General features: G+C 36.9%; 1 protein-coding gene across 5 annotated transcripts; it reads right to left on the reverse strand.

Annotated features, from left to right (window-relative positions):
- Positions 1-1,200: 1,200 nt before the first annotated feature.
- BLOC1S6 (biogenesis of lysosomal organelles complex 1 subunit 6) lies at positions 1,201-11,883 on the reverse strand. 5 transcript variants are annotated; one of them, XM_075207956.1, is made up of 6 exons: positions 11,739-11,883; positions 11,219-11,453; positions 6,842-6,986; positions 3,889-3,976; positions 3,226-3,312; positions 1,201-3,050 (listed from the first exon to the last, which is right to left on the reverse strand). In XM_075207956.1, exons 2-6 carry the CDS (start codon positions 11,232-11,234, stop codon positions 2,931-2,933), a joined length of 456 nt encoding a protein of 151 aa, XP_075064057.1. In that variant the 5' UTR covers positions 11,235-11,453; positions 11,739-11,883; the 3' UTR covers positions 1,201-2,930. The 5 variants fall into 5 exon arrangements, with proteins under 5 accessions (XP_075064057.1, XP_075064055.1, XP_075064053.1 ...); XM_075207954.1 differs by having other exon boundaries at positions 11,223-11,315; positions 11,739-11,881; XM_075207952.1 differs by having other exon boundaries at positions 11,223-11,453; positions 11,739-11,881.
- Positions 11,884-11,906: the final 23 nt, after the last annotated feature.

Genomic DNA, 11,906 nt, shown 5'->3' on the forward strand with positions numbered 1-11,906 from the left:
GGAAGGTGTAATTATATGTTTAGGTGAAAGACCTGATTTCCGAAAACTCTTATGTGGCGGAGAACTAAAGTCCTTTTGCGGGGAGGAAATAGCTGCATGCCCTCTCCTAAAGTAGGGAACACTCTTATCTCGTTTAAATAATGAAATTTTATTGTCAATGCAAAAATAGCTGCGCTCATCTGAGTAATCTAAATTTATCAAGGAACTCCCTTCACTAACTGAAAAATTTGGCTCCCCTGCAAACGCAGTCATCTTGGTTCATGAATTTATGCTCTTACCCAGAAAACTAGGACTTGCAAAATGCATACGACATAATGAAAGTTCATTTGCATTGTGGTTTTACACCTTTACAGTACATAAATTTCTTTTAAAAGTCCTCAAAACGTACTATATTTTTCAATCTATTTTTATAAAAATGCCAAGATAAGTTACATTTTCAAAGAAATGAGTGCAAACAAGATGACAACTACACTGCACCCCAAAATAAAACGTGTCAAATAAATATCATCTTTAAAAATAATTAGGATACTTAGGAAATACTTGACTACACTGTGGTCCCAGATGTTTCACACTGCAAGGTTTTGTGACATCAGGTATGATGAAATAATTGTTAGACATGTGCCAAACAATTTCCAATCTGTGGCAAATATTAAAGAATATATATTAGTTTTGTTCCTCCTCTCCCTGTGATACATCACCTTATTTATTTTACAGAATCCATACATTATGTACACTGATATACACTGCTGTCACCACTAGAGTGCACTACTTAAGAACTAAATGAGGAAGTATGGAAGATCAATTCTTACAAAAATACTTAGTTATAATACTATTATAATATTATTTCATTAATTCACAGTTACTTTGAAAATATTCAAAAAGGCCACTAAACCTAAAGTACAAGTTTGTCCAATAAAAAAGTGAAGTTGTAACATTCACAAATATAGTTTTAAGAAGTTCCTATTGTCTGTTGGAACTTCATAATAGCGCTAACATGGTACAGTATGTGCAAATTTACTTTACATTTTTTTGTGTCATTTACAAAAATCAAAGTAAGCATGAGGTTGATATGGGTACCTGCACATTTGGGCACATAAGAATGATACCTATAACTGTCCTAACACCAACTGTAAACTCCACGTTACTATCCTTCAAAAAACGCTCAGAGAGTAAGTTTGGTTTGCAAAGACATGATGACTATTTCATATAAATCATCTTTAATTTTAGGCTTAGTAATCTTTAAAGTAATAAACATATATTAAAATGGATTGTTCTATAGCCACCTACATGACAGCTGAGGGTATGTACACACAGGCATTGTATCACCATTAAAAACAAATGCAATGCGTTTTTTCAAAGTGTAATGTATCAACAAAAAACAAACAAAAAAAAAGACAAAAACTGCAGCGTTTTAAAAGCTGTAGAAAAAAATATGTAAGTAGACCTCCCTCAACTTGCCTGCAAGAAAACAGTCAGTATGCATTGCCTTGCTCTCATCATAGATTATTATTTTCGTGTGTTTAAAACACAAACAAACAAAAAACTGATGCAAGGGAAAAGAAAACGTGTGCACAAGTCCAAAATCTGATTTATATGGAAAACGCAGTCTTATAATTGCTCGGATGTGCTAGTGATCACAATTAGACCTCTCCATATAACAAGTGGAAATTCAATATTTTCCCAAGGCATCAAGATTATAATCTACTGACAGCTAATTAATTGAATTACATCTTGCATGAACCTCTGGCTGTCCGACTTTCATGTGGCATGAGTCTAGCAACGACTTAAGTGCAAATGGTTGTATTCTTGCTCTAGGCTAATGCAGTGGTTCCCAAACTGGGCACTGTGGCACCCCAGATCTCACAGGGGTGCTGTGGCCAGGATCAGTGGGAAGCAAGGTGGGTGAACTACTTAAAAAAAATTATGGAGACCATAAGTGTGCCTCGAACTGAGAAAGTTTGGGTTCCACTGGGCTAATGTATAGTATTCTGAGGAAAATTTGTGTAATGGGGCGTAACTACAAGGCATTTTTAGCACACTGAATAGCTAGTTGACTTTTCACCGGTAAGCTTATTCTGTGTTTATTCTGTGTTCCTGATGCTCCATGCAATGTTAATCACTTTTTTTTTTCGCACCAAACGTTTTGACTAGACTTTTATAATGGTTTTCCACTTAATTATTATTGCCTAACAGAAAGCCCATGTTCATTGTAGAATATACTAATAAAGGATACAGATAATACTTTCCCAAGCACTACAGTCTCCCACTGACAAATACAGCTCTGTGTGGTTCTTAAGTCCAAATATACCTTTAATGAAGATCCCAGGTAGCAGCTTTCCTTCCACCTATAAATGATCATAATATATGATGGCGCATTATAAAATGCTAGAAAGCCTTGTGCTAGCTTACTACAGTAAAGGGAGGAGACCGTGGGAATGCCACAACTCGGGGACTGAGTGTTAGGCAAAGAACCCCTATAATTACCAACACCCACATATCCCTGGCACTGGTTCAGGCCTTATCAAGCGATCATTTAAAATGTGATTCAGGGAAAATGGAAAAGCAATCTATGCCTCAGCAAAAAAATTCCATATGCATTCACCAGTGCAATACATATACCCTTGTGGAGCTTGTACCTATGGAACAGTATATTGTGTAAGAACACACTTCAGTACATGAGTAAGCTTAGACAGGCTATACCCATGTAATCTTAGAGTGGACTTTGAATTTGACCTCTAGCTAAGCATGAAATGAAAGCGACATGTTAAAATAAATTAAAAAACTAAAATACTGAACTTTTCATCTTTAAACTCAACGTAAATATATAAGGAGGGCAAGGCTGGACATTTGGTTTCCTTCCACGTATCAGCACAGATTTTCCTTGATTACATTAAGAAGTGGATGATTGGTGCTGAGTTGAACTCTACATTTTATGTCCTTTTAGCTGGTTTAGCTGTCAGCTGTTTCTCTCTTTCAAGCTCGCGCTCTCGCTGCTGTTCTTGCTTTAGATTATCCTCCTGCTTTTTCTGCTGTAGCTTCAGTGCTCGCTTCTACAAACAAAAAGAGAAACCCATCAGAAGGTGACACAGTCCCTCACTCCACATCACAGCAGCTATTATGTGAGCGAAAGTAATATTCAGTCTATCAGTTCTGTAGGAACAAGGTTCATCACTGAGGGAAGGGGCACTTGGTACCAAAATATTACATTTTCCAATTCAAACTCACTTTTAATTTAGATGTCTTTTCATGGAGTAGCATCATTTCCTTCCTAATATTCACTAATTTGTTGTGGTAATACTTGGCTTCTGAAAACTAAAATAGAGTAAAATTAAACAATATAAGAGCACAAAGGAAGTGTCAGTATAAGTGTTAAATGACTTATGCACAAGCTATCACAATTTCAGCTCCGAAAGTACAATAACGCTTTTATAGCGCCCTGTAAAATCCCAAACAGATTAGCAGCACAATTACAGGAAGCTGGACAAAGAGGCCACTGATTTTAATAAAAACTGTCAAATTAAGTTGTTAATAGGTTAAAAGGATTTACCAACATTTTGCCTTTTCCACCTCTAGCCTCATTTGTACCAGCTTTTGCATACATGAAATAAAGTACAATAAAAATATATTATTAATAATAATAATAATAATAATGCACCATTTAAAAGTACATATTTCATTTACATTGTTACAAGGAGCTACAATGTAAAAAATAAATACCCATAGTTTATTGTTGCTGGACAATGTCGGCGAGAGGGAAGTGTGAAAACACCAGTAAGGCAAAGCCGGCGACTGAAGCATATTACTATGTGCAGGAAATCTCACCATTAACAGGGCACTTTAAGCAGTTACATATAACTAATATATAACTACATATAACATATAACTCACCAGAGCGTTGATATCTAGAACTGAATTGCACTCTTTGAATTTTGAGATTTCCTGGCCAAGGGTGTCTAATAAAACCACCTGATTTTGCCTATAACAAAACATATGTTACCATTTGAGCACAATTAAACAATTTCCCTTTTCTCCACATGCCAGTGCAGTGTATCTCAATGTCTACCAATGCTCTCAGGAAGAAAAGAAAAAAAAAAAAAAAAAAAGACACATTATACAATGACTAATTTAATAGTTTTCTGTTTTTTTGTTTTATTTGTAATCTTTCTAGACTGAGTAGGTCTCTGTCACATTTCATAGACTACTTGGGTCTCTATCGATGAAGAGACCAAAGTAGTCTACGAAATGTAGTCAGTCTAATGAGTAAGATGTCACTTTATGTTCACTCTTTTAATGCTCCTTTCGATGGCTAACATGCAACAAACAAGTCTGCAAGAACTTGCCTAGTCCTCTCTTTGAGCTGTCCTAATGCTACCTTTAGCTGTAATATCCCTTGGCGTGGTCATGTAGTGATTTCATGGTCCTTATGGATATCTATTAATGTAAGGATAACCCGATTAAAGATGATATTAGAGAATTTGGCATGGTGACCTGGGAAAAGAAGATATTAATATACAAAACTTTCCAGAATTACGTCAAAACAATTAACCAACTGAAAAAAAAAAAGAAGGGGACATGCTGCTTTACAAATAGCATACAGAAGGCAATAGGCCCAATACATTTGGAGGTCCGCAGCTACCAGGAAGTGTGCGTCTTCCATTGCCTGCTAGGGGTTTTAGGGCGCCTCCTGGAAAGTTTCCCATAAAAGAAAATATGTGGTGTCACTGGGGGCTTTTTATACAATACGCACAGATTAGTCATGTATTAAAAACATAGTTACAAAATATAGTCCCCTATGGCACAAACGTCTGGATTGGAGAATTATTATCATCTGACAGGAAAAAATAAACTCCTTTCTGTTGTGTATAGCCGGCTGATGGATGTCCTAGCAGCTACTCTCCCTAAAATTAGAAATTAATGGGACGATGACTCAGGTCTCTCAAGCAAAGAGGAGTGGTAAGAGGTTCTTGAATTACCCAAGACATAAGCCATGAGTGCAAGAAATCAATTGACACAGCTCAAATACGTTCAAAGTTTATTATACAACAATGAGATTCTATAAAATGAAACGCGTGGCTATTCTAGTATGTGAATGAATATTGATACCTCTATACACCATATCTGGGATGAAGTCCAAATCCAAACATACTGGAGGGAAATTTTACACATACTCCATCTAGTCTTAATCAGAATATCCCTCTTTACACCCAAGCTGGACGTTCTCGACTTGTATAGGTTTAGAATTATCTGAATCTTTCTGTTAGCTGTGTTGTAGGCTTTGCTCTATGTACAATTAAATATGGCCAAACACTGGAAACCTCCAGTTAAGCCATCCAGCTTCCATGGAAAAGGTTAATAAACAAAGAATTACCTTTTCCGCAAGATTACATAATCTGACAGAGGGTGTCACTCCAAGTTTAATACAACCTGGAAGCCCTGGATACAAAGCCACACACTGCAGTAAAATATTAATGCATTTAAGCTCCCTTTAACAATGGATAATAAGACATTGTACATGGCACATGATGTAGTGAGCAAAGAGGCTTTGGAATGCCCCTCTGAGCTCTGTCTGTACTGTAAATTCTCTCCCCTCTGCCTTAACATGATATGTTGAGAATTCTGAGTCCATGTGTGTGACTGGCAACCATACTAGTCTCCCCCCCATAGAGATTTTGAAAAGTAGATGATTTGGAGGACAGCTAAAAAAAAATGATACATGCTTAAAATAAAGTTAAAAGAACAAACCTTCTATGTGGACTTGCCTCTTTAAATGAAAAAATAAAGAAAATAAAAATGCAAGAATGACTTTCTCAAAAAGGGATGCCTTTTGAGAAAGTAATTCGGACAAAACGCGTCAAGGGGACTATCTGGAATCCTTCTCCTTACTAGCCGGAGGTGGAGATTATTTCCGTGGCCAGGAAAACTGCATTTTGGAATTCTACAGTGTATGAGACTATTTCTTATTTACTTGATGTATGGGCATATATTTGCTTGTTTTTTATTGTTTTATATTAAATCTTTTTTATCATATGAGACATACCTGTTTTTTGTTTAATCTATTACACTATGGCAAATCTACTTGCTTGAGTTTTAGTGGAATATCTTATGATGGATCAGTGGTGAAGAAGACAGTGACAGTTATTCCCTTCCACCAGATAAGCTCCATATTTATTGTACTTTTGTATGCGGCCATTCCCTCACCATCTTTATTTACACTGGTTTCTTATAGATTTACACTATGTTTGGCACTTTTGTCTTCTGGTTTTGTTTTTATATCTATATCTACAGTATAGGCAGAAGCCAATACAAACATGTCCTATCTTCCAGGCACTTAGCAAAAAACTGTGGCTGCTTCCAGAGAGGAGGGGCATAGTATATTCTAAACTAGTTATGATAAGTGCCTTAACAGCTAGTCCACCTACTATACGCCAATGTCTCACAGTGCCCCCCAATGGTAGGAAAGAGAAAACTAGTTTTGATAATTTATATAAGCTGACTGCAAACACACACACACACACACACAACACACAAGAATAAAGGATAATGCAATGTAACTGGTTTACAAAGGCTTTATGTCTGTTAAAATTCAATACTCACAAAGATTATTCTTGTACAGAAGAGTATGCTTGTTTACCGTGTTATGTGCCGCAAGGAATAAAACAAGTTATGTATACAACTGCATTGCATATGAAGCAACAAACATGTGGCATTAGGACTAATAATAAATTACACTGCACCATTTATATAATAAAGGCATTTGCAGGATGGAATTATGAGAAAATGAAAGAAGTATGTCCTAACTGGGACACTGTACACTCACACAGATGCTATCGTCTATACATACGTAAGTTCTTGTAAGGCAAGCTTTGAGTTTTGAAGATTTGGCAGGTAGTGGGAGATGAGTCCCTCACTAAGCTGTTCCACAGCGACAGAGTCGAGAGAAAGCAGATTTTCCGGCAATCCTTCATCAATGGCATCATTACTTGGCCCTGCATTATATTAGATAGCATGAGAAAATAACAGAGCATTTCACAGAACATTAAACACATGGTCCACAAAACCTTCAAACTGCATAGTTTGCAGATAGAAATAAGCTTGGTTGTTCTGTTTTAAGTGTTGTAAAGGTTTCTCCAAATGTTACAAATATCATAGATGATGAGACTGATTCATTAATAATCTGAACAGCAATAAATGACTAATATTAAGAATCTCACATAGAGTTTAAAGCGAAGGCTCAACTTTTTTTTTTTTTTTTTAAACTGGGACCTCAGTGTGTCATGTTTCTGGAACCCAATAGAATATACTGCATATCTTCAATTTAGCAGCCCCAAAAGCAGATACTAGGATTCCATTTGCGGACCCCGACCCACAGGTTTCACAAAAGTTCACATATTAATGACAAAGTACAAAGATGAAATGTGCTGTTCAGTCTTAACCTGACTTTTCAATGCAGCTTTGTTAAAAAGCAAAGTGTAATGGGGTTCAATCCTCTTTATCAAAAACAGACAAAACATCCTATAAACAGCAACAAATGAATGATGGATGGAACTCTCTTATCATACGTCATTTGTTTGTAACCATTATGTGTAAGCAGGGTGATATCAGATTTTACATTAAGTCATATCTATATGTGTATTTCACTTCTGAACTTTTTGCTTCTGAACAGACTTTATTATGATTCTGAATTGCAAGTACCATTTAAAACTCTTGGGGTTTTAGTAATGTATTTTACAAATGGGCAATCTAGGCCCCAAGATTTTATATTATTATTAAAATAATATAGAGTATACTCAAATCTTGACATCATGTAGATTACTTTCAGTTTTTAATGTATAGAAGGTGGTGTGGTCAATTGTATGAAGTCATGCATGAGATGCCATCTATGGAAAGTGACTACTAAACTAGTGGATAGTCACTCCATGAACCTCAAACATGAAGGGTAGGTCATCTGTGAAAGTGGACATTATTGGTAGCATCTTAGATCTTGTTGGACATTATCACTTTATGGCTATGGTATTAAAGGTTGTGTTATTTGTAAATGTTATTGTTCTTGGCCAAAGTCAACCTTATCTAAACTAGAACTAAATGTTAGGTTGACAACTTCAAATTATCTTTCCACCAACTCCCTACAAGAACAAATACTATCTGGATTCCACTCTCATTACTCCCCTGAAACAATCCTTACTAAAGTAACCAATGATAAACTTAATGCTAAGTCAAAAGGCCACCACTCCATACTTATACTACTTGATCAATCGTAACCTTTGACAGTCGATCACTGACTGCTACTCCAAAATCTCTTCTTTCACGATCTTGGATCTCCTCCTATAAACAGACCTTTAGCGTTTCCCATTCCAGCACAACTTACTCTCCTCACCCACTCTCTATAGGTATGCCACAAGACTATCCTCCAATCCCGCCTCATCCCTATACATATGGTCTTGGTCAGCCGATTCACTCTATTGGGTTTCAGAGTCAACTGTATGGTGGTAACACTCATATCTTTCATCTTTACTGAATCACGTTCTTCATTTTCTTGCTTTTGTGTCTCCTCTCCCATGTCCTCTAGCAGCATAAAACTTTACCTCTGATTTTTAAGTATGTTCCTTTGTTTGAAACAACAATCACTTCGGATAACATTCCAATCTCTCCTGTTCCCAATGCTTGACCCTTAGAAGTCATTCACTCCTTACATTCGCAATAAAATAGCTCCCCGCTATCATCAGCTTACAAATATCTCTTGTGTCTGTTTCTTTCTCACTCATGATGCAACTAAAATGTTGATGCAAGCTGTAATCATATCCTGAATACACTATTGCAACAATAAAAACCCATCTCAGACAAATACCTTGGCTACTACTCAAAAGAAAAATACCAACATTTCTCGCACCATAATGTGATTTACAATACAATCCCTGCTCCCTCACCAAACTGTAAAATCTTTTAGAAGAGGACACACCTATTACCTCATGTGTGTTAAATGACATAATGTCCTGTATGTATATCTACGCTTTTTAAATGAATAATAATAACAGCCAGAAAGCAGCTCTCTTCCAAGTGGATTTACAGCATAGTTGCCTACTCTTCCCCAGCAGATTAGGCCGAGAAAAAACAGATATCATATAAGCACAAAACTGATCCTATCTAAGGTAAGAAATATATCACCGTAGTTATATAGATATATATTAAAATTTATTTTAATAACAAAAAAACACAATTAATTAAATGTATATATTTATCCCTATATGTAAATAATAGGAGACTTTTATATACAAGATATTTATTAATTTAACAGGTCCAGATCATAGTTTTTTGAGTTGTTTTATATATTTTTATTTTATCATGTGATATTGACTTTGAATAAATTGTGTTTTTTGTTATTAAAATACATTTTAATATATATCTATACAACTCTACGGTGATATATTTACCTTTGATAGGATCAGTTCTGTGCTTCTATGATATCTCTGTTTTTTTTCCGGTTTTAATTGAAGTTGATACACAAACAACTTCCCCATTGAAGCAGCATCTTCGATCCTTTTCTAAGGGTTTTTAACAGCATTATTGATGGTTTTTGGTAACATATGATTGATTAAGGTCAGCGCTTAGTCCTTACGCAAAACGTTGGGTATAAAAGGTTTTGATTAGGTTGAGACCTCACTGTCTCCAGGAAGAGCAGGGAACTCTCACAGAGAACCGGTTGCCCACATTAAAACGTGGGCAGAGACGTGTAACAATGACAAGAGCGGCATCAAGTCCAGACCATCCATGTGAATGCCAAGTTGGTAGGGCGTGATAATACAATTATCATCATCATATGCTTTGCCCTGTCCCCGTTATAACACAAATGGCATCATACCTTACAACCATATATCCTGGCAGTGAAGCACAGAAAGTAGGCGAGTATGAGTGAAAATGATCCACATATTTCCAATTAATTATCAGATATTGTGATGGTTTTTGAACCAAACACACAACAATATAAGTCCAATTGCTCACTATCACAGCATGTGTAACTAGCTTAAGATTACACCTCCCAAAATATTTCATAGAGGAAAGAAAAGAGACTTCATGTTATTTAATTATGCACATTAAGACACCACAGTCTCTAAATACAAAGGACAGCTTGGAAGTACACGAGACCTAGAAGAGAGGCACTCTAGAAGGAAAGAGAATGTCTGATTTTTCCCCCCCCAAAAAATGCAAAATACACCATCTTACAAGTACTTGTTTACCAAGGCCCCTATTAATGAAGCACTGCATAATATGCCCGATTGATTTAAATCCTCAACACAAACATAAGGATTGAAATATTGTTTAAATTTATTAACAATCTTCAACAGGAACAGCAAATACGAAAAACTGCTGTTCCTGTGAAGACCCACTCCTATCTTTTCTATGGTCACTATCATCAGCACCATTTATTTATATAGCGCCACTGGTTCTGCAGCGCTGTACAGAGAACTCATTCACATCAGTCCCTGCCCCATTGGAGCTTACAGCCTAAAATCCCTAATATACACACACAGACAGACATAGGGCTAGATTTACTAAGCTGCGGGTTTGAAAAAGTGGGGATGTTGCCTATAGCAACCAATCAGATTCTAGCTTTCATTTATGTAGTACTTTCTACAATAAGACAGCTATAATCTGATTGGTTGCTAAAGGCAACATCCCCACTTTTTCAAACCCGCAGTTTAGTAAATCTAGCCCATAGAGAGAGAGAGACTAGGGTCAATTTTGATAGTAACTAATTACTAGTATGTTTTTGGAGTGCAGGAAGAAAATGGAGCACCAGGAGGAAAACCACGTAAACACAGGTAGAAAATACAAACTCCACACAGATTAGGCCATGGTTGGGAATTGAACTCATGACTACAGCGATGGTCACCTATGCGATAGTGACAGGAGGGGAGAGCAGGTAAGTTGTGGCGAGGGATCTTCAGATCCCCCTACCACAATGCTCCACCAATAGTCTGCAGCGGGTGTTAGTCATTGTGCAGAAGTTCCAATAATCTTTGACTTTCGAAACTTGTTAAATGGTGCAAAATAACAGTCCCCATAGAAACCTATGGGAACTGCCTTTGTGTTTGAAGTGACAGGGAAAGCAGCAGATATTAGAGATATAAGAGTGTGGTTGTTCTTTGTACCATATCATCTGTATATCTTTGGGTCCAGTATAATGACAGTTGGTAGGTATGCAAGACTAATTATTACACACCTACCTGCAGCAGCATTGAGCCCTTGGAATGTTTTGCTATCTACTCCTTGACCATCACTTTTTCTTTCTTCCTCCATTAAATTCACCCCTTACTTCTCTGAAAAGAAAACATGCAGCTTATTTCAGCCAGATCCAGCCTGAGACATGTGACCTACGGGACTGGAAACCCGGAAATAGCTCGTTCACTTTCTCACAGAGATCATCCTTGTTGCTTCGAAAGTTGATGTTAATAAAGCTTAAAGAAAAAAAAAAAAAAAGTTTTCGGTTGAGTTGAACCTGAATTTGTAGTTATGTACTTCTACCGCTAGAGGTCTCTGTTACAAATGAGTAAGTGACAAACCCGCAATGAAATGTGGATTCCACTATTTATATGAATGATGGTACTTGTATCTGCGCAATAACTGATCTACAGATTGCCTACCTTCTGACCTACAAGATTTGATACACTATTATCACTGATGACCTGGTCCTGTATCACATTGCGCTATATATACATGGATTACTATCTTTATTGTCGCACCAGATGTTTAGAGCATCGGTATGCAGCGCGCGTCCCCGCCCTGTCACGTTACTCGTTGTTCACGGCGCGCTCCCGCGGTCTATCTCTAGCCGAGCTGTCATTCGCTTAGCCCCGAGCTAGTCACGTGACGCCCAGTTTTGCCGCGCGCTCCCGATGAGTCACGTGAAA

Source organism: Mixophyes fleayi, chromosome 4, assembly GCF_038048845.1.
Source record: "Mixophyes fleayi isolate aMixFle1 chromosome 4, aMixFle1.hap1, whole genome shotgun sequence".
In the NCBI taxonomy this organism is placed as follows: domain Eukaryota; kingdom Metazoa; phylum Chordata; class Amphibia; order Anura; family Limnodynastidae; genus Mixophyes; species Mixophyes fleayi.

Bases quoted from the DNA above. Each gene is read 5' to 3' on its own strand.
- BLOC1S6 (XM_075207954.1), bottom strand. From the start codon at position 11,295: ATGGAGGAAGAAAGAAAAAGTGATGGTCAAGGAGTAGATAGCAAAACA. The intron at 3,977-6,841 runs GTATGTATAGAC...GTTTTGTTATAG, and splicing joins CTTGCCTTACAAGAACTTAC to GCAAAATCAGGTGGTTTTAT. The intron at 3,051-3,225 runs GTGAGTTTGAAT...TTTTGTTTGTAG, and splicing joins AAAAGACATCTAAATTAAAA to AAGCGAGCACTGAAGCTACA.